The 22,790-nt window shown below is 37.2% G+C and overlaps 1 protein-coding gene across 7 annotated transcripts in view; it reads left to right on the forward strand.

Annotated features, from left to right (window-relative positions):
• Positions 1-22,790, forward strand: part of DNM3 (dynamin 3) — a 179,475-nt gene that overhangs the window by 25,652 nt on the left and 131,033 nt on the right. For 4 of the 7 annotated variants that reach the window (XM_062616163.1, XM_062616160.1, XM_062616159.1 and 1 more), the window contains exons 3-14: positions 866-1,015; positions 2,642-2,845; positions 3,400-3,498; positions 4,379-4,539; positions 7,633-7,775; positions 9,031-9,166; positions 10,448-10,515; positions 12,041-12,179; positions 14,105-14,191; positions 15,812-15,882; positions 19,560-19,608; positions 21,224-21,253. In XM_062616163.1, coding sequence (XP_062472147.1) covers positions 866-1,015; positions 2,642-2,845; positions 3,400-3,498; positions 4,379-4,539; positions 7,633-7,775; positions 9,031-9,166; positions 10,448-10,515; positions 12,041-12,179; positions 14,105-14,191; positions 15,812-15,882; positions 19,560-19,608; positions 21,224-21,253 — 1,337 coding nt within the window. Of the gene's footprint in view, positions 1-865; positions 1,016-2,641; positions 2,846-3,399; positions 3,499-4,378; positions 4,540-7,632; positions 7,776-9,030; positions 9,167-10,447; positions 10,516-12,040; positions 12,180-14,104; positions 14,192-15,811; positions 15,883-19,559; positions 19,609-21,223; positions 21,270-22,442; positions 22,461-22,790 lie in introns of all 7 variants that reach the window. The other 3 variants (XM_062616161.1, XM_062616164.1, XM_062616162.1) reach the window with 3 other exon arrangements.

Raw genomic sequence — 22,790 nt, forward strand, 5'->3', positions numbered from 1 at the left:
TGTTTTAAAGGAAGAAACCCCACTTCTAAAATCTGAGATGTGCTTTTGGTTTTGCACCTCTAGGGAAGGAAATTAGTATCCGTATTTGGATTCAGGAGTCAAAATAGGGAGGGACCTAGTGTCAAGTTCGAGTCTAACAAATTAGACTGTATCTATCCTTGATATTCCTGGTTGATGCCCAAAAGGTAAGAGGGCAGGTTTTATGGTATTGAAGATGTAGGAATTAATTGTATTCTTCTACTTAAGCAGAATAACTGCTATATCAATAAAAGCTTTTACAAACTTCTTAAACTTAGTTTGGATTTAGATGACAAGAAGTTTTTGGGAAATGAGTTGCATTATAAACAGTATGGTCTGCTTAAGTGATCTTATTTTCATTGTGAACGTCTAAAAATATACAGAACTCCTTTGTTAAAAATCATGTAACATGGGCTGTTAGTTTTTGAAAGCAAACGCTAATAATCTTTGATAATATAGAGCTTGACTTCTGTTCAATTTAGTGATGTATTGCAGGCAAATGTAATCAGATGAAAACTGAAATATGTGTCACAATCAGTTCGTTGTTCTATTAGTGTAAATGGTATCTATTTGAATCTTTTAGGTTGTTCCACAAGATGACATGCTGAAGCTAAAAGCAGTAAATGGGATTCATTCAACTTGACTTTTTGACTAACTCTTTCTTGTTGTAGGCTGGTTTTCATCTGTACAATCACATCTATAGTATGTGCTCATATATAATTCTTTCCTGATACTCATGATGACATGCTTTTGTACATATGCATCTGAAGAATAGTAGGGGCTTGAAAGTGGGTGTCTAAGTCTATGAGCCTGTGAAATACGGAGCTGCTGTTGATATTTTTCACAGAGTATGCTGAATTTCTACACTGCAAAGGGAGGAAATTTACTGATTTTGATGAAGTTCGTCAGGAAATTGAAGTAGAAACAGATAGAGTAACAGGAGTGAACAAAGGCATTTCTTCAGTTCCTATAAACTTAAGAATATATTCTCCACATGGTAGGTAAAATCATGCTACTTTATATTTCTGTCATGTGATGGGTTATGTAGCTCTGTCTAGCTCTGTTTCCTTTTGTGTGCATTCTCATTGCCCAGTCAGAAGTCTTCTGGGATGAAAAAACTTCTGAGACTGAGTTGAAGTAAAAAGTGGATATGCATCTGGAAGAATCATCAACTTCTGTGTTCTGCTGGGCAGAATGCAGACTCTGTTCCATTTAATATTCTCATGATTTAAAAATATTCTCACTCTACATCGGGATGAAAACAGTCTATCTCCTGGTACATATACCATTAGATACTAACTTGCTAGTAAAGACAAATAATAGGAGATGAGAGACTTAGTGGCAAAACTTCTTTTTGCCACTTTCCAGATGGATTCCCCAATCAGTGATCTAAGAAGTCATTATTTCTCCCTGACCTATTAGATGTTTATTGTTTGCTGTCATTAAAAATATATTTAGACAATAATGGTGTTTGAAGCTGCTTTATGTTGTAGACCCCCAGTATAGATCAAAGTCAGCTCCTCTGGTTGCCATCTGGCCAATTTGATGAAGGCAATCTAGAGAAAATGTTTTGCATTGAATCTGTCTTGAATACAGGAGAAAAGTGGTGTGGTTGACTGAAGCACTTTATTTTTCTAACCACCTCATCTGATGTCTTCATGGTGAGTCAAATGACAGAAAGATTAAAATAAGAGGGGAGGTAATTAAAGAGATGCTGAGCCTCCCTTTGATACACTGTGAGCAGCCTTGGCTCTAAATATATGCCTCTGAACCTTTCTCTGCTATGCAGATATGGTATAGCTGACTGGAGAGAAGCTGAATTAAATGCCCTGCCTTGAAGCATGTTGTTTGGACATATTGACTCCAGGAGAAAATGAAAATTTCCTACCTAATGCTCTTACTTTGTTTTATTAGGATCAGTCATTTAGTTCAGCAACTGTTGTCTGTATTAGCCAGACCCCAAATATACTTCTGGTGTTTCCTTTCTAGGAACTGCATTTTTCTTGTTTTTCTGAAGGGTACTCTGTTTCCCTAGTACAGGCTTGAACAAGCTAGGATGCTTCTAGTTGAAACTGTGGCTTGTATTGGGGAAATCATGTCAGAACAAAACAGGTTTTATTAATGGATAAACTTTTACATGTTTCTTACTTCAGAAGTTACAGAGTTAAAAAAAAAAAAGAGAACCCAAAACAACAAGCAAACCAACTCACCCAATAAAACCTAACCCAAAACAACAAAACATACCCCAAAATGTCTTAATATGAGAACTGTTGAAAGGATGGTCAGAGGGAGACTGACTACCAAAGCAAAGCTCAGAAAGCCATGCTCATTTGCCTAAGAGCTTTTGAGGATATGCGGTAGAAGTATCATTCCCTGTGCCAGTTGTAATGTTTAAAATACAAAATAGTACTAATTAACCTGGAGATGAAAGACTAGCAGAAAAAAAAGTGTACTTTTCAGATCATCAGGCATTTTGTTTGAGCCATTGACAATATTTATATACTTATAAAGGTAATTTATGTGAGATTGTATGTGACTAAAATTTGTCTGCAGCCATAGATGCCTAGACCTCTTTAGACATGTCTGGCATGCTAACCAGTTTGATCCTGTGTTTTCCTTATAGTATTAAGCCTGACCCTTATTGATTTGCCTGGAATCACTAAAGTGCCAGTAGGGGATCAGCCTCCAGATATTGAGCAGCAGATCAGAGACATGATAATGCAGTTCATCTCTCGTGAAAACTGTCTGATACTGGCTGTGACTCCAGCTAACACTGATTTGGCCAACTCGGATGCACTGAAGTTAGCTAAGGAAGTGGACCCTCAAGGTAAGCATGGTTGAACATAACCACCCCTCATTCTCTATGTAGTAACATAATTGAACATCTCTTGTGTGAAAAATGATTTATAATGTAGATGTGTACATGTACATTCTCATATAGGCTTCAACATCACAACTGTTTTTTAGCTCAGTGTCATTTCAGTAATGATGCTGTAAACGTATTTTTAAAATTTTGGCAGTATGTCTTATAGGCAAGTGGAGCAATGCCTACCTAGAAATTTCTGTAGTACCTAGCAAAATGGACCGTGGTGTTGATAGGCTTTCTAGATAATACTTGCATTATAAATTTTATACAGTCATATCATAGGAATGCTGAGAGTAGAGATTTGAGGAACACATTTCAGCACTGGCAATGATGATCCCTACTTTTCCAAATATATCATCACTTGCAGTTGTAGCTGGTATTGTGTGATACAAGCTTTGAGAATGTCAGATGTTATATAATTGTAAGATGTAGTTGTTCTTCCTGAATATAAATGGTTTCTCACTATTGTTTTTTCTTTTCTTTTTTTTTTTTTCCCCTGCCTTCACCTTGAGCAGGCCTTAGGACGATTGGTGTGATCACAAAGTTGGATCTGATGGATGATGGAACAGATGCAAGAGAAATTCTAGAAAACAAACTACTCCCTCTTCGCAGAGGTGCAAATGTTCAGTTGCTTATATTCTTTGCAGTCCAGAAAGTGGTTTGGATAAGGATGTTGTGTGTGGGGCCTGGACGTGAATCAAAGGTTGTGTTGGACTGATACATTCCTAGTTTTTATTGTTATATTGGAAATAAAGTTAATTTTTTTTTTTTTCATATGTGTGGAAAATACACTGTGTATTCCAGAGGAAGCAAGAAATGTCGGCACAGGTTGTGAGCTGGTTTTCTCTCCTGTGCCAGGTTGTTGCTTGTAACAAAAGAATTTTTTTTTCTCTTTGCGTATGACAGAAGCAAGCATCAGAGCTTTAATTATCTCACTGTAAATCAAATTGTGAACCCTTTCAGAAATTTCCCATGTGATTGTTCTGGCATCCAATGCCGCAGTTGTTCAGTTGTTAAAAATATCAAGAATTTTGATTCTAGCTATAACTTAATGATGACACCACCATCTCCTCCCATGGAGCATGTTGTTCCAGCAAAAGAGAAAATTTTTTTCCTCTATTTTACTAGTATCATGTAATTTATCTGTGTAGACCTGTGTATGTGTTTTGATTTTTGTTTTGTGGTGGTTTTTTTGTTGTTTTTTTTTTGTTGTTGTTGTTTTATTATTTTGAAGTGTTTTTTTGGGGGGGTACACCAAAGTTTCAGATATTTCTGTATTAGAATCAGTGATTTAAAAGAAAGTGTATTTGTTATACATAAACAGGATGAACAATTTAGACACTGTTAAGGTTGCTGAGTACTTGTAAACAATATCTGAAGTGCCTAAATTGGAAAGCTTTGTTTGAATTGAGGCAGTCTAGTTTTATTTAATGTGAATTCAGTCACTCAGGCAATAGCTGCACTGACTTACCCATTGGGTTTGTTTTATTTTAGGTTATGTCGGTGTTGTAAACAGAAGCCAGAAAGACATTGATGGGAAGAAGGACATTAAGGCAGCTCTTCTAGCAGAAAGGAAATTCTTTCTTTCCCACCCAGCATATAGGCACATGGCAGATCGGATGGGAACGCCCTATCTCCAAAAAGTTCTAAACCAGGTAAAACCTGAGGCCTTGTGGTGAAAGGCAGTTTTATAATGGTAGGACCAATACAAAATCTATATTAAAATGAATGATGGTCAGTGAACCTTGCTTGTTCTTTCCTGCTTTTAAGCTTTTTAATTTTCACAATTTAATAAACAAAGCTGTATATTACATGTAGCATCTAAAACCTACTGTGAGATGTAGTTTCTGACTTTTGCTGACAGTTCTGCACTCCCTTGTTTTCTTGAATACTGAATATGAACACAAAAAAAAAATTTGTCTCCCTTCTGGAAGTATACCATCCTATTCCTATCACATTTATTCTAGTCTAGCTGGATTTTTAGAATTCAAATTTGGAAAGTAGGGGGGGGAAAAAAGACATTTTTACAGTTTTTTGAAAACGTGCTCTGAGGGTTCACTGTATGTACTTTAACCTCAAAATCTACACTTTATTGTAGTTCTTAATAGAAGCAATGACTGTGTACTAATGATATAAATGACAAATACAGTAATCGGACCACAGGTTTTACACTACCTTTATTTTTGCCCAAACGTTTGGTTTGTTTCTATGAGTTCGTGCTGGAGCCTGCCAGAGCAGAGCTTCCTTCAGCAAGAAATAGAGGTCTATTTTCCAGTTACTTGGAGAAGAAACCCATAGTTTACTGTCCTAATAAAGACACTGTCTACAGCAGCCTTGGAAGAGTATATAATTCTCTTGTCTTTGAGTATTACTTATTTCATAGTGCCATTTGTTCTCTTGAATGGCATGTGACCCTAATGATGCAAGTTTGAAGAAGGCAAGAGAAGTCATGCCTGCCTCTCTAAAATTACTGGTGATGCTGTGTTTTCTTTTTGTTTGTTTGGGTTTTTTTGGTTTTTTTTTGTTTGTTCTTTTTTTTAGTTTATCAGCTGACCAGTGTTCTAAGCATTTGTACAAGTGTTTGATAGTATTTTTTCCAGTTCACTGTCAAATTACAGACGTTGGTCTAGAATAGAAAAAGACCAGGTCAGGCTGGCTTTGTCTATTTTGGGCAGCAGCTGGAAACAGCAGAAAAGTTATTGATTAAGGTAGGAAACTAATGGCTGACCTGCTTAATTTCTTGCTACAGTGGCTTTGCAGATGTAACTTGACAGCCAGGTTATGGTCTGCTCTAGACTTGTCCAGAAAGAATGCTGTTGCCATTTATTTGTGCCTCAGCCAAAGTCTTCAGCAGGATGCAAGAACTTGTAGCCTGCAATTTTGTCTGTTTAGGATGTTTTGCCTCTTTTTATATCTTGAAAGTTTAATCCACTTGTCTTAATTTTGAGACTGAAGCATGAGCTACATGTGCCTTTGGATTATTTTATCTGTCCTGGCTTGCTTTGCTTTACTATTTACTTTTTTTTGTGAGCTGTTTTATAGATTTATCTATTTCAGTATGTTGGTCTTTTGTTGCTGTTACTGTGTGTAAAATATTACATATGGGAAGATGTATGTAAGTTTTGTCCCTGAGATATTAGGGACCTATTAGTGTTTGCAGTTTCAGGTAATATTTCAATTTCTCTGTATCCACAAGGTGGTGCTCCAGGGAAACTCCAGCTTTTGATTTTTGTACCTATCTGCTTAACAATTTTTATCTTGAGTTTACATGTTTTGGTATATAACAATCTTTATTTATAGCTTTTCTGATTGTATTCGGGAAGAGGGTTTTCAGCATAGTGCAAGAAGTCTGCTTTGGTTTAATCAAGGAACAGGTATGATGCATGAGAAATTTATGGCACAGGTAAGACACCGGTAGTGCTTTTCAAACACATTACAACATATAGATGCAAAAGTAAATGAGATAAGTTAAGCACAGATCTGGTAGTCTGTTTTCTACTTTCCTTCAATTTATTTTCCAGTACTTCTAGGTATATTTTCAGAAATGAAAACTGCTAGTTTTGAGTGGTAGAACCTTTTTAGCCAAAAGTCAAGTGTTTCAAAAAGGTGAAGTTCTATAATGAATAATATGAGGGCAAAATCTCTTTCCTTCAGTATACTTTGTACAAGGGAGCAGAAATCATGTGAAGGTGATTTATGCCAGTGGTGGGAGAGTGCCAAGTAGGTACTCTCTATGTCTGCATTTCCATCAATGTCTGTTCTCAACGGGCTGTGGATGTTCAGAATCTCATCCTTGTCCCACCTTGTCTTGTGGCTGTCAAGTAAAGGAGTCATGCTGAACAAGTATATAGGGAGTTGGGAAGCACCCTTTGGAAAACCAGCAAAATGGGAGTGGTGACGAGTGATGAGAGGTGATTTTCAAAGTACATATGTAATGTGTATAACTTTTTTTGTGTGTAACTAAGCAAGTAAGTGTGTAGTAACAAGACTCAGTGAGTGAGAGAACAAAGGAATTTTTCAAGCCTCCTTATAATGTGTATGCAAAAGGGATATTGTATTGTTCTTTAACAGCCTCCATTGCTTCAAAGATCAAAAGGAACTATACTGGTAGACTAGCACAGGCTATGGCTGATGAGTCTACTTTGCTTTCATGAGACCCACTTGGAGTATTGTGTGCAGTTCTGGTGACTTCAACATAAGAAGGACATGGAGCTGTTGGAGCAAGTCCAGAGGAGGGCCAGGAAGATAAGTGGGCTTAAGCACCTCCCTTACGAAGATAGGCAGAGAAAGTTGGGGCTGTTCAGCCTGGAGAAGAGAAGGCTGCTTGGAGACCTCATAGCAGCCTTCCAGTATCTGAAGGGGGCCTGCAAGGGTACTGGAGGGGGACTTTTCATTAAGGACTATAGTGATAGGACAAGGGATAATGGGTTCAAACTTAAACAGGGAAGGTTCAGGTTAGACATTAGCAAGAAGTTCTTTTCTGTGGTGAGGCACTGAACAGGCTGCCCAAAGGAGTGGTAAATGCTCCATCCCTGGCAGTGTTGAAGTGCAGGTTGGACAGAGCCTTGGGTGACATGATTTAGTGTGAGATGTCCCTGCCCATGGCTTGGGGGTTGGAACTATGTGATCTTAAAAGTCCTTTCCAACTGTAACCATTCTATGATTCTATAATGTGCTTGGCACCAGAAGGAGATGGTTGTGCTCCAGCTTTCTGTTAACAGTAAAAAGGACTTTTATTTGCTTTTTAGCAACTTACTAATCATATTCGGGATACCCTGCCAGCCTTCAGAAGCAAACTTCAGAATCAGCTGCTTTCTATAGAACATGAAGTAGAGGTATACAAAAACTTCAGACCAGAAGATCCAACCAGAAAAACTAAAGCCCTGTTGCAGTGAGTGGTCTTTTGTCTGCTTTTCTAGTTTGTATAAATTTGTTTTGCCTCTTTTTAATTTTCTTTTCCTTTGTAACGGCTTTAAATTTAAAGATTTGGATATGGTTAAGGATTCTATCTGCAAGATGCAAAGAATTCTGTGCTTGATGTTACAGAACACTTTATTTACCCTACAATTTCAGCAGAGTTTCCCCTAAATTAATTTTAGTAATCCTAGAAAAGACAGAAAGCAGAACAGGAAAAGGTACAAAGATGAACAACACAGACCTCGAAGATGGCGAGATCAAAACTACAAGGAGGACTACCACCTATGATTAATGTGCACCTAAGCTACAGAGAGCTCTTTGCTGCAGGAACTGATACTAAAAGTTTGTGAGCTTTCCAAAAGCAGCTAGGCACATTTTTGAGATGAGGAAGACATTCAAGGTTACTAAGTGCAAGGACAGATTGCTGCTTTATGGAATTAAGAACAGCAATTTGAGGCCAAGAGAGTTTTCTGGAGAAATATTACTGTGTGCTTGCTCTGTTCTCATAGGAACTTACTGTTGGTGACTGTCATGATATGGCCTTTGTTCTGCTTTAGTGCAGGCATTCTTAATGTTTAAGTGAGAGTGTAGTGGGGTGGGTGAAAGCCACTTTGTTGCGGTTTGCCTCTCTGACAATACCTCTGACAACTAACAGCAAAATGTCATGTGATGTGTCACCTGTGCTTTGTGTTAAAACTGACCTGGCAGATGTTGACCCTTTTGGGCTCAAGGAGTCATGGATTGAATACTGTTGTTGTTGGAGGAGATGCACTGCCAAAGTCACTGTGCAGTTTGGGTCTCATCCACAAAATAAGTCTGTCTACTGAGGCTTTGATAACGTTATTGTTAAGTGATAGAGCAGAGATGAGTGTTAATCTGACTTTGAATCACGGAAGCGGAATCTTTTATTGTGGTTTTAACACTAAGGAAGAAGGGCAATGCTTCATGCAGCTTCCTTCCTTGGCCTGTTTCCAGGGGTGCTTGATACTCAATATTGTGTTCCTTTTCACCTGAAAGGTCTGCCATTTTATCTCTCCCTCCCCTTTTTTTTTCACTTCTGTGTTCACATGTGATTCAAATTTACCCTTTCAAAGAGGAAGCATCTAAAGTAAGAAAAAGATCTGAAATGTGCCTAGCACTTCTCTCTTGTATGAATGTTATCACATTTCTATTACGACTTTTTTTTTTTTAAATTTCACTTCTCTCCTCTCCCCACCTTTGACATTTAGGATGGTGCAACAGTTTTCAGTGGACTTTGAAAAAAGGATCGAAGGATCAGGAGATCAGGTTGATACATTAGAACTTTCAGGAGGTGCCAAAATCAATCGTATTTTCCATGAACGTTTTCCGTTTGAACTAGTAAAGGTATTTATCCGTCTTGCTGATGTGCTTTTTCATTTATATATTCTTATGTTCATACTAATAGAAGTAAAGCCAAGATTAAGGTCTGATAGAAAGAATACACTCTTAATTGTGGAAGGAGTTACAGGAAGTTATAATTGAGACATTTGGCTTTGTTTCTAGCTTTGGATACTGAGACAGGCTAAGAATTCTAAAATATTGGAATTAGAATATAATCATTAGTCCCAGTTCTTACTATTTTCCTTGCTCTTTTATTGTTTTATCACAAATAGCATCTTCCTTTTGGTTAGATGGCGCAGGCAAACAACTACAATTTTTAAATTTAAATTATTGTGCTTAAGTAGCTAGTACCTATTAAAATTAGAGTTATGGAAAATAGTTGTTTCTTGTGTTTTCTAATCCCTTTATTCAGTGAATTAAGCGACAGCTAGCTTTCATAGTGGTAGGTCAAGCAGAACAAAATTTGGTGTTTTGAGAAAACATTTCTCATTTTGATATATCTTTTCTTGTTACCTTTGTGTAACAGAATAAACAGAAGTCCAGTTGAATGTGAACTAATGAAACCTGGTTTCCTATAAATGTGTTGCATATTCGTTGATCCTCTCTCCCGCCTCATCATGGACTCTACTGTATCTCTAGTCTACATTTTTTGGTTTTTTTTTGACACTTTTCCGAAGCTTCCTCCTGACGTGTTTTATGCTCAGCTTTGATATCCCCTAAGTTTAAGTTGGGTAAGAACCAGAGTGAGTTATGGCTGGTTCCAAGGTTTCAATGTAGGTGATAGGTCAGCTAGGAGTCCAACAGAACAGATGGTAGTTGGGCTTAAGTAATGACCCTTTTGTTTGTGACAACACTAACTTCTCTTCCACCTAGCTGGCTTTCAAGAAACTTAAATAAAAGCTTTATTAACTTCATAACTGAGACCACTCCTAAGTTTGGTTGAAAAACAGTGGAATGGGAAGGGGAGGATAAACAGACCATAAACACAGAAATTCCACCACTTTAGGAAACCAAGCTTAGAAAAGAATTGCATTTCCCAAATCCTGTTTCTGGCACATTCTATCCAACTGTTGATATGTCTGGAACAGAAGGGTGCATGATTTTCAACAATCTTTACTGCTGCCTTAGTGTTTAAATATTTTATAATACTTATGCTTTGTTTAGGGGCATTAGAAATGAATATTTTGCCAGTTGAACTCGCCTTTTAGTTATATTGGAGAGGTAGCATTTTCTATGTTAATAAAAACCACTCAAATGTGATCTCATATGCTTTTGTTCCTCTAGATGGAATTCAATGAGAAGGAACTGCGGAGAGAAATAAGTTATGCCATCAAGAACATACATGGTATCAGGCAAGTGCTCCCATGTTTTCAAGCCCAGTCACATTTTAGAGGCTTGTGGTCTTTCTAACCTGAGGCCACACTGACTGCTAGACTATGTTAGTGATGTGCTGCTGCCAGCAGCTGACTTTTTTTATTCCATTCCTTCACATTTCTATTTTTCAGGTAGCTATTTTGAGCCAAACAGTTGGTTTGCCTGAAGAGGTTTAATTTACTGGAAAATGCTGGAAAATTATTTTACAAAGAAAAAAGATAGCTTTTTTTTCTTTGTAAAATAGCTTTTTTTTTTTTTTCTGGTAGTATCTGCAGTTCTGTTAAACCTGTATTCCTAAAAAGTCATAAATTTTAGAGGGAAAACTTCTGTCTTGATATGGAAAAAACTTTTCAGCCTGTATTGTGGCAGACTCCTTGCACTATCTTACTTGCTTTTATTTTCAACCATTTCTTGAAATGACTGATTTGCAAATGAGTTGGTTGAGGTTTCATTTTGTGGATGTGTCTGCAGTATATTATTAGGTTTGGGAAGAGGAGGTATTTGTTTTTTTGGTTTGGAATGACTTAATTATCTCACTTTGGAATGTTCAGTCTATTTGGGAGTGACATTTTATCAGAAGCATACCCATTTTTCTGTTCTATTCTTTTGACAATAGAGCAGATTCCAAAACGTTTAGGTTCTTCTGTGGGTTTTGAGGGATTATTTTTTTTGTTGTTGTTGTTGTTGTTGTTGTTGTTGTTCCTTCCGCTTCACCCAGTCTTGTGAGTACATAATATCTTTTGAAAGCGTTGCTTACAAACTTGGTTGGTTTTGGTATTTTGGAAGATGTTGTTTGCGTTACTTGTGTAGTACATTCTCAGATGGTTGACTCAAGTAGCCATGGTGCAGCATTACAACTTTTCTGGAGTTTTCCTTACTGATGGAAAGGTCTTGTTGAGTAATTTATGTAGTGAACTGATAGTCTGGGGCATTTGTTTATAGTCTGTGTTTTCTATATGATGAATCTACCAAGAGAGACCCTTGTAAGCAGTGTTTGAAAGGGAAGTAAGGCCTGTTTGTTTAGAACTGGTTCTGTATGGTATCTGTTATATAGGTTCATATAGCATGCAGTGACCACTTTGAAATCATCCATATAGGAGTCTGAGTAACAGAATCATATTTCCTGTTGTGAGTAAAAGGTGCGGCTATAGGAGTCTTACAGGATTGCTATGCAAGTGATCGTGGATGGAGTGCTGCAGCTGCCATTCATCCCTTCTCTGAAGTTTGATGCACTGCTGAAGAGGCCTTACTGCATTCTGTCAGTACTTTTTAGAGTTCTCACAGTCATCTTTGAGTAGTAGGGCATGTTTCTACTTTTATATTTTTATTCAGAATGACGCTTTTTTAGAGAAAGGAGCAAATTTAGTTCTATGGAAGTCTGTTTGTGTAGGGATTATTACTAACCTGCTAGCCCCTGAAAATGAAGATATGAGCAATTCAGTAAAAATAACTGCCTTGCACGATGTTTTTATTACTGTCTTACATATTCTTTTATGTTCACAGAACAGGTTTGTTCACTCCAGATATGGCGTTTGAAGCCATTGTTAAGAAGCAGATAGTCAAGCTGAAAGGACCTTGCTTAAAAAGTGTGGATCTGGTGATGCAAGAGTTAATCAACACTGTCAAAAAGTGCACTAAAAAGGTAATTTGCAGATAGATCTGGTAATGCAAATATAACGTAATGGTATAGTAGATAACAAAGCATATCTTGCTTGTTAAGGTATTCTAAGAGGTTTCTGACCGAGTCACTTGATGTACAGAGTAAGACTGTCTTAAGTAATTACAACTTCTGCAAAACTTTCAAAACAATGTAATGCTGGAAATGTTATTTTTTTTATTCCTGTGTTTTGAACATATATACACCTGATGATTGGATTTTTTTTTTGAGTCAAGAGTTGCAATAAGAGGAAGATATAGCAAAACTTTTCTAGAGAAAAGACCTCAAATGTGTTCAGAGACATCTGTCATGGAGAGAAAAATGCTCTTTCTATATTGAAAATTTACTGAGCAGTACCACAGTTCTTTGCAATGTAATGGGTCCACAAATTTTCCTGTGCTTTTTTCATGCACAACTCCAAAATATCTGATCTCCAGCTATCAAGAAGTTAGAAGTGGAAGACTAGGAAGATTTCATCTCCCTTGTATTTGTATATCCTTGTATTAGTGTTGGCAAATGAGCTTGCTGCACAGAAATATTGAAGTGCAAAGAACTGCTGAGCATTGAACTTCCTGATGTGAAAGTTGTGTGCAGCAATTAAACTTTTAAATTGAGATCCTGCAGGTGTAATAAGTTAAGAAATACGTTTATCAGAACTAAAGATGGCAGTACTATGAGTCTTGAGAATGGTTTTCTGAAGTGTGTGCTTGGGTTGGTCTGTACTTCTAGAATGAAATCTCAGACTTCACACCCCACAGTAGGGGCTGAGGAAGCGTGTCAGACATATTAGTACGAATCTTTTTTTCTTTTTTTTTCCTCACACTTTTCACCTTCATAGGAAAGTTGTCATCTGCAAATATTGAGACTCACTTGCCTGGAGCATTGACAACAGTTGCTGATTTTCAATTCTCTTTTCTCCCATTAATCAGTGATATTGTAGAAGACCCCACTGTTTCTTGTAGACTTCTTAGCTAACCTGGCTACTTTTATTGTCTCATTTTCTGTTCCTCTGTCTTTCCCACCATTTCAGAGTGAAGGGCAGCCTAACAGTAGCAAATATAGGACCAGTTTTGGGATGTGAACACAAGTATGCTGAAGCTGTTGAGAAATAGCCTGTCACATCTCTTGCATTTTTCTGAATAATGCAAATTATTTTTGTACCAGTGATCAGGTTAATGAGCTATTCGTTTGAACAGGAAAAGGTGACAATCTTTTTGACTAAGGTCATGAACAGATTCACTGCAATATTTTGAGCAGTGTTTCCAGTTTTTTTTCACTTCTGTCAAAGTTTGAAAGATATGTCACTTGACTTGATCATGCAGATTCTTTTTCCCAGTGCTATTGGCCAAATTTACTGTTGCATTCTGCAACATTTTCAAGTATTGCTGTTGAGATGTAAAGATCTTGCCACAAGATGGAGCCTTCAAAAAATAAGAAATCTGGAAATTATTTAAAGTGCTACTCTGGAATTAGGCATAGTAGAAAAGAGAGGCATGGAGAAACCTCACGCCAAGGCTGATGAATTGTGGTTCACATGTCCAGAATGTGTTTTCCTCAATGTTTTGTGGAGCAAAAGCATAGAAACAATCCAAGGGTTTAGGTGTCTCCGGTTTCTCTGGGAAATGACCATTAATAGCAAGTAAGGCTTATTTTGTAATGTAGTTAACTTTTAGCCCAAACATTTATAATAATTACTTTCTTCCAGAGAGGTAAGCTGGAGACTTCCCTGTTTGTGTTCTACTGAAGCCACCCTGCAGGTGTAAATTTCCAGTTGTTCCATCAGATCTGGAAAGCTTTCAAAATCAGAGATTCTCCAGCCTCTCTATACAGCTTATTCAAATGCTTGCCTCTCCTCACTGTTGAAAAGAATTTTCCTTGTGTCAAATTGGAACCTTAGTTTTGCTTTTCAGTTGGCAACATACCCAAGGTTGTGTGAGGAAACGGAAAGAATTGTTGCTGGTTACATTCGTGAAAGAGAAGAGAAGACCAAGGATCAGGTGAGACTAGATCATTTGGGGAAGTGTGTGAAGGAGGTGTCCTTGTTTTGGCTTAAACTATGACAGGAGGAAAGTTCTTGCATACAAAGTACAATAAGACAATGGAAGATTTTTATTGGTGTTTTTTGTTTGTTTGCTTGTTTTTGTATTCAGCAGGCTTCACATTTTAGAGGGGGAGGGGAACTGCTCTTCTACCATAGAGCCTTGACAGATGAGACTAGAATTTTTACAGGAAATCCTAATTTCCAATACCTAACTTTGTTTCCATTTTTTTTAACATACCCATCCCATAGTCTAATTACAGTCAGGCCCACAATCAGTTGTAACTGGGACTCTTGCAGGACTGACAGGCTTTACTTCAAGTTTAAAAAAAGTTTAACCACCCCCCCACCCCCCAACATTCATCACCCAGCTAAGCACTCCAAATCCAGGAAACTTCAAAGGTTAGATTACATTAAGAAAATCCACTGAAGTGGAAATGAGAATTATTTTCTGGGGAGTGCAGAGTGTGAAAACAGAAAATTTTGGGGAAGAAGAACTAGGCAGAGCCCCTAAGTTGTTCTGGACTCTTGGCTCTCTAGTCCTGTCCGTGTGTGAGCTAGGGAGCTCTACAGCATGTCCTGCATCTTTGTTTAATCTGTGCTGTGAATGTAGACTTAAAAGTAACTTTAAAAACTTGTATTTGCTGGGCTTGTACTTGCAGGGAGTTCTGGGTAGCACTCTCAGTTGGAAAAAGGTACAAGTTACTTAAAATTATTTATTTATTTATTTAGTTAGTTATTATTGTATTCTTCATTGTGTGCACATACCTGGCAATTTCCTAGAACAAAGTAGAAAGTATCAGCTTTCTGTAAATGCAAAGAGTTGACCAGATAGGTTATTGAGAAATATTCCCATCATTATTCATGCTGTTAGTAGTTCTTGTTAATGGAACACTAGGGAGAATATTTTCTGAGGTAAGAGCTAAACCCAAATTCCCGCTGTCTTTTGCTTCTGAGTGAGGCACCTGATACCTTCTGGAAATTGTGAAGAATTTGGGAGTGATGCAGTGTTTGAGGAGTTGTACAAAGCTAACTCTATACACTTTGTGGAGATTAAATGCTACTGTTTGGTAGTGATGGATTTCTTCATTGCTTCTTCCTGATAAATGGAAGTCAGAAAAAACAGGGGGAAAGTGCAGTGTCATACATGTTCAAGAAGCTGTTCAAGGGTGGGAGTTGAGCTTTCTCTAACATTTTAGCAAGCTCTTTGCTGAATTAGAATTTTGCTTAACTTGCAAAACATAGAGCTAGAATCTATGTTATATATTATTAAAATCTCTGGCCATGTGTGATTCATTTTAATGAAGTGGATAAGTGCCAAGATAGTGAAAAATGAAATCTGTCAGGGAAAAAAATAGTAAGAAGGAATAGCTCTTTTGTAGTCTAGCTTAGGAAATGAGCACACAAACAGAAGTAGTGGGATTTAGAAAATATTGTTGCTTTAGGCTTGAATGATTATGAAAGTAATATTCAGTAATTCAAAAATCTGAGAAGTTCTGTTATTTTCCTCTCTCCCTTTCCCTCAATCTCTCTCCTCCATCTTACCCATCCTTTTTTTCCTCTTCTGTCTCCCTAATAGGTGCTGCTGCTGATTGATATTCAGGTTTCTTACATCAACACCAACCATGAAGACTTCATTGGCTTTGCAAAGTATGTATATAGAGATTTTCTTATAAAGGCACTGTCAGGTTTGTTTGGGGTTTTTTCTTTTGTTTGTTTTGGTGTTTTTCTTCCTCTTTTTTTTTTTTTAATATATTTTTTCAGATGTTCAGAACACAGGTTCTGAAGTGGGATCGTGAAGATGTAAGCTCCCAAGTCCCAGACGTGCTCTTTCTCAGTATACACACTGTTGAAATCTGTTAAGCCTGTAGGGGACTCTTTACCCCAATTCACAAGCCTAGTTTTACTGAAGCTGAAGCTTATGTCTTGGTCTGGAATCACATGCATCTTGGGAAGCAGCTTTGGCAAGCTGATGTCGTTGCTGTATCCATTTTTGGACCACAGAAATGTATAATATTGGTGGTCTTTCCACATTGTTGCTATTGCATATTTTGGGAGCTGTGATTCTGTGTGAAATGGTTTTACTCAGAGTAATGGATGTCACTGAATTATATGTGTGCCTGCTGTTTGGCTGTAGAGAATAATAGTAGCAGAATGCCCTGCAGGGCCTGGTTTGACGTTCTTACTTAATTGAAAAAGCTGTAAGAATATTTTCCAGAATGTGCTCCCTCAGCTTCCAGCAATTTGTGCTTAAGGGACTTCATACCAACATTTTGGCATTAGTAAAAATGTTAAGGATGTCTTCACTCTTTGAAAAATAATTGTTCTTCAATCATATTCATGCCATATTTGCCATAACAGTGTTTGGAATCATAGCAGGTTTCATCCATGTGGGATGCTGGCAACAAAGTTTGGCATCACAGTGCACATCGTAATATGGTCTATTCTAGTTAGGACTGTGGAGGAAGGTCTACATCTTTGCCAGTATGCCTTGAAGATTTAAAACATGGAGTTCACTAAGCTGAGGGGGGAGAAAGCAAAGCCAGGCACTGTTTATGTATTTGGTTTGAGCAACTTTCTCTAGAATTGTTTGCAGGTCCTAGATATCTTTATCAGTTTTCTTGACAAATGACAGGATGTTGTAGGAATGGTAGCTGGCCTTCTAGAGGTCAAGATAACAACCTGCCTACTATTTACTTCTCTTCATCCTTTTCTGACAGGAAAAAGCCTGCTAAAAACACTCCATATATATTCATGGTGTGTGTTGTGACCTTGGGAAGTCACATAGTCCAACCTCCTGCTTAGAGGAGGGTCAGTGCTGAGTTCAGACCATGTTACTGAAGGCTTTGTCCAATCAGATCTGGAAAACTTCCAAAATCAGAGGTTCTTCAGCTTCTCTATGCAGCCTGCTCCAAGGCGTACCTCTCCTCGCTGTGAAAAGACTTTTCCTTGTGTCAAGATGGAACCTTCCATGTGTTATAGTCTTGGATTCTGGAGAGCCAAGTGTATCTGGAGCTATTTCATTATGTCTCTCCTCTGGAAAAATTGCCTTTGTGGATGCTGCTGCTGGGGCCTGTAGTTCAGTCTTTGGTCCTCACTGCTGTCTTTTCCAAGGAGTTGCAATGCCCAAGATAATTTTTTTGGGAAAGCTGCTGCTGCTTTTGCTAGTTGAGATCTAGAAATCCCCAGCTGCTATGAATGAGATATAAACAGATTAACAAATGGCTCTTTGCTTATGTTTGCTTAAGCAAGTGTTTCTGTAGGGATGGGAAGGGAAGTATCTTTGCTGACTTGTGCTCAGCTGGAAGAGAAAACTTGGATAACTAAGAAGAATGTAAAATGTAAAATATACTAACGAATAAGCTAACCAGTAGAAGATAACACATTTTAAACTATAACCATATTACTGTTACAGCAATTGTGTTAAAACTGGAAAATATAATAATTTTGGGGTAAATAATTTTCTGCAATATCTAATCATCCTGGACTATAGATTCCCCAGATTCCTTAGTGTTTCCTTTCTTTAGCTGAGTCTTCTAGCCAGTTGTCTCATGTGACTTCAGTGTTTTATAAGAGTAAGTCCTGTGAACCCTGCTCATGAGAGTACAAGACATTTCAAAATATGTTGTGGGGCCTAAGGCAGGTACAGTGAGATGTGAATTGACTTGAGAAGGACTTAAGAATGCCAGTATTTAGAACAGCTTTGCATAGTTATGAAATGATGAAACTGGAATATTAATGTTTGTCTCATTTAGCAGAGCAAGTGGCAAAATGTTGGAGTAAGGTTTGGTTCCAGTTGGTGTAACTTAGGTATAGCTACATGCTTTAATCTACATAGAGAGTAATTTGTATTTAGAACAGTTAATAGAGGACAAATTGCTGTCTGAAAGGCCTGGGGCTTGAAGTATGATGTTAGTGGTCTAATTAGCTTCCCTAAGGTGACAAAAAAAGCTGCAACCAAACCAACAACAAAAAAGAAACAAAATGGACAAACAAAAACTAAACTGAATGACAGTTAGGTTTCCTAAAACCACCTTGTGTGTTTTTTAAACAACAGATTGGAATTGGTGAGAGATTAGTGCTGTATTCTCTGTGTGCACGTTATTTTGTATGTAGTCATAATTTATTCACCAAAGCTTGTGCAACTCTGGACGATGCACCAGAGGCATGCAGTGTTATTTGGCCAGAAAGCCTGGATGATTGAGGGCTAAGTCCAGTGAACAGACATATGAAATAAACATCCTTGTGGATTTTCCTGTGAACAGCATTTGGGCTGCTAGGTTGATAAAGTATGGTCTGCAGGGCAGGATCAGAATTGGGACAGGGTTGAGCTTGGTGCTTCAGCAATTCTTTGGAACAGCAGCTATACACAAAAGAGTTGCAGGATTGGCCCATAGGCTGTGAAGGGCATCTTTCTTACTCTTTCAGAGCAGTGTTTGTAGCTGGTTAATATGTATGCTTTTTTCTTAGTTAATCAATGCCTGGAGAAATGGTATAATCTAATCCAAACAAAACTTTCTGGTGCCAGTGGCCACTCTGGTGGTTGAGTAGCCAAAGCCTGCTTTCTGAACGCTTTTCTTCCACTTTCCAGCAGTATTTTAATGTTGTGGCCTAACACTTACAAACCACCACGTAATGCAAATGCTTTTAGAATTAATGGCAACTTGTATGTTCTTGAGAGAGGAGTGTGTATTGTTTCAGGAACTGGGATTACCAGAGTTCAAGAATTAAGCAAAATATTTTAAATATGATTTAATTTTAAATATGTTTTGTTCTATACTATTCCAGCTTTTTGAACCAGCTTTGTGACAGCTTCATCCATGGTTATATTTACATCCTCAAAGTGCATATAAATATTAGAATAATATCCAAAACAAACCATCAAGACAAAGTTATTAAGGAGCCTCCAGCAGGGGAGAATTTTATTGTATTGCATTAAGTAAAAGAAATGGCTTGCTTTTTGTCTTTTTTGAATATTTATAGAGGCTAGTGTTTCCCAAGTTAAGCACATGAGCCACAATTTCTCTGTGCTTTTAGCAGTCGTTACCAATCCAAGTAGGATGATGTTGCAAAGGAGATGGTTAGTAGGAGCCATCTGCTGTGCATTTCCCTTTTGTCCTGAGCAGGCACATGTAAGCCGGCATCCCTATGTTGTAAGAAAAAGTAGTTGCAATATGCACATATATGCAACAATTTTGCTGTGTTTCTATGTTGCTCTAGCTTTCTGTGCTAGAATCAGAAGTAACTGTTACTGCTAAATTCTGTTCCTCAGGAACTGGTTTAATTTGAGTTTCTTCAGTATAACTCTTTTCCTCTGCTTCCCTTAGTGCCCAACAAAGAAGCAGTCAGGTTAACAAAAGTGCAGTGGGAAATCAGGTAGGCACCTAACAGAGAATGGACTATAGCATGTGCAAGTTAATCCAAGCTGTTTGGTTTTCTTGGCTGTGTTAATTTGTTGTATCATTCACCTTTTCTGCTTCAAACATAAAATACATCATCAAATCACTGCCTTGTTTTACTGAATTTTTCAGAGCCACCTGACTTTCATTGTTACCATTGTTTATTGTTTAATATTTCTGCTGCTGCTCACACTGCTGGTTAGTGTCTCCCCTCCCATGCCATTTAGTGCATTGTATCTTTCATGTTACACATCAATGTATTTTGTCATTAACTGCAAATTTCTGAATTTCAGAATCCAAAATGCTGGTGAGTACTTGCTTGTGTGTGCCTTCTGATGGTCATTTTACTCGTTCTTACATGTTCATAGCTTAATAGCAGTGAAGGGGCAATTCATCAAGCAAAAGTGAATTTGCCTTCAGCTCTTCTGAAAACTTTCAGTTGACTTCACAAAGATTTTGGCTGTGTATCATAGGCCTTTCTCAAAGTAAACAAAGAATAACTGCTGGATTGTTTCTGATTAATTATTATTTATTCATTAATGAAATTATTTCTTTTTATCATATAAGAATATGGGGTTGATTCTGCAGCATGTTAAGTGCTTCTGAGCTTTGCTTCTTTCTTTGCTTTTATGTGGGCCAGAAGTGCTCAGTACTTCACAGGATCAGTCCTCTTTTTTTTATATGAGATGAAAATAATAAAAATGTTACAACCTTGGTTTCTGCTCACTTTGAGGGTTTTGCAAAGTCTTAAACAGAAATGAAATGCTATGGAATTACTGCATACTTTAAAAGGAGCTAACAAATTCTAGGAAAAATAAGACAATGACATTTTGTATAAATAATTACTGGTATTGAACATCTTCCTGATGTTTTCATGTGCAATTTGGTCAAACAATGCTCAGGAGGTCAAAGGTCAAGGTTTTCAAATATGACCCCTGAATTTGGATCCCTCAAGTGGTAAACCTGATGTTGCTGCTGTAGATGATAGTTCTAGCATTTTTTGAAAATGTACTCAGCTTTTTTGGGGGATAGAAATCCAACATCTTCCTTCCACCAAGAAATTGCTAGTTATTTTTGAGATGTTATTCTAAATAATCCATCGGCTTCTTGGGTGTGGTGGTCCTCCACAGCCTGACCAGCATGACTGGCATTTTTCATGTAATGTATGGTTTGGACTCGAATGAAAAAAGCTGAAGGGTCTAAACACTGAAAGGACTTCAAAGACAAGTCTCTCCCCTCTGAGGAGAGATTTCCCTCTTATCTAGCTCTGCCGGAACACGTGTCAAACACAACAACCGTCATCACTCTGGAGTGTCCCATAAAAGGAAAATCAACTAATTATCAGAGTCTTTAAAAATACACAAATAAAATGAATGATTTTTTAATTAAGTGAATGTTCTCTCTCTACAGAAGTGGAGAAAAAGCTTGGCATTTTAAATGTTGAAACTTGATTATTTATGGCATAATGGACTTTGCTGAACCTTTTATTTTAAAGATAACAAACAGATGTTTGAAAGTTAATTGTTTGGAGTTGAAAAGAATGAGAAAATGTTTCTGAAATAAAACTTCATTTCTGCAATTTGCTATTTCAGGGAACCAATCTACCGCCTTCAAGGCAAATTGTACGAGCTAAGTTCTGTAAGCTTTATTGTTGCTTTTCCATTTAGCTTCTCAGAGGGCAAAGTTTGTCTCTAACTCATTGGTTTGGTGAATACTTGGTACCTAACTATTTAATGTTAAACTGTCTTGTCTGTAACACTTCCTCAACAAAGTATAATTGCAGTTCATCACTTAACTGCTACTAACTTGCTGTTACAAGTATGAACTAATATAACTTAAAATGTTGTAGAAAACTTTGAATAAATTTAATATTTTTATAATGTACTGAGCTTCTCAAACTAAACCAACTAATTCCGTTTTTTATATAACTGGAAAGAAGTTTTTGTCTGATGTGTGTGCCTCTATTCATAGTAAACCTCTTTTTGAAAGGTAGGCAAATAAGTTTCTGGTAACCAAAAGAAAACATTACCTCTTGCATAAATGAACGTGCTGTTTGTCGATACAGGTACTGATGTTATTTTGTTTATGTAAAGGAATTGCTTCTGATAGAATAAGTGAGTTTATTAATAAACTTAGGAATATATAAAGCCCTTTTAGCATTCTTTTCATAGCATCAGCAGGATCAATGTCATGGATGGACTCTTTTCTAACCCTTCCACTTCATGAGTAAATAAATATGTGAATGCCTTTAATATTACTAATTAGAATTAATTGTCTAAACAGTAGTTAATTTTATAACAAGTTACTTTTGGTTTACTGATGGTTAGGTGTAAGAAGTAAATCTCTATCATGTGCATTCTTTAGTAATATCTATGATGAAAACATAATTTTCTGGTTATCAATCACCACATTATGTTAGTTATAACTTCAAACAAACTTAAACTAGACTTATGTTCAATACAGGAAACAGGACAAGGCAGCACTGATTTCAGTAGCACTTGAATTTAATCTCTTGGGAGATCAAGATCATTAATTTTCCAAAATAGTGGGATGCTCATTTACAATCAACTGCTTTCCTTTTTTTGTAGCTTGCCTTAAACTAGAATGATGCAGATAACCATTCACTGTTTCTGTGTCTCAGAAATCAGATGAGCGCAATATTCCATTTTTTGGAAGAAGTGTAATGCCAGTTCCTCTTAGCATGTTCTTGCTTCTCTTTTGTCTACTAATATCATCTCACACTTAATCTTTGGCCTTTTTTGTTTGTGTTTTCTTTGCTACCGCCTGAGGTTTTGACTTGACTCCACAAAGTTTCTTTTTAAGCCACAGGTTAGTCTGTCTTCTAATTTGCTTGAAATAATCAGTGTAATGCTTGTTTTTACACATCACGCTAGCAAGATCTGGTTCCTGAAAGCTGACAGTCTTAACTATATTTTGTGTGTTGAGATTTGTTTTGATGACTGAAATTGTGTTTAAAGCTCCCCATCATGATAAACTTTTGAAGATGAAGGTGTCATTGCTCCATGTGCCCAATCAATACTCTCTGTGTGAGAATGCAAGATACTCAAAATACAAAGAAATGTATAAAATTTATATGAAATTCTGTTTTGTGATTTATTTCTGTGGTAAAATCTGAAGTAGCCCCTGAAGTTGGAGAAG

The sequence above is a fragment of the Pezoporus occidentalis genome, unplaced genomic scaffold (assembly GCF_034315485.1).
Source record: "Pezoporus occidentalis ecotype Australia unplaced genomic scaffold, CSIRO_AGI_Poc_V1 ctg189, whole genome shotgun sequence".
Classification (NCBI taxonomy): Eukaryota; Metazoa; Chordata; class Aves; order Psittaciformes; family Psittacidae; genus Pezoporus; species Pezoporus occidentalis.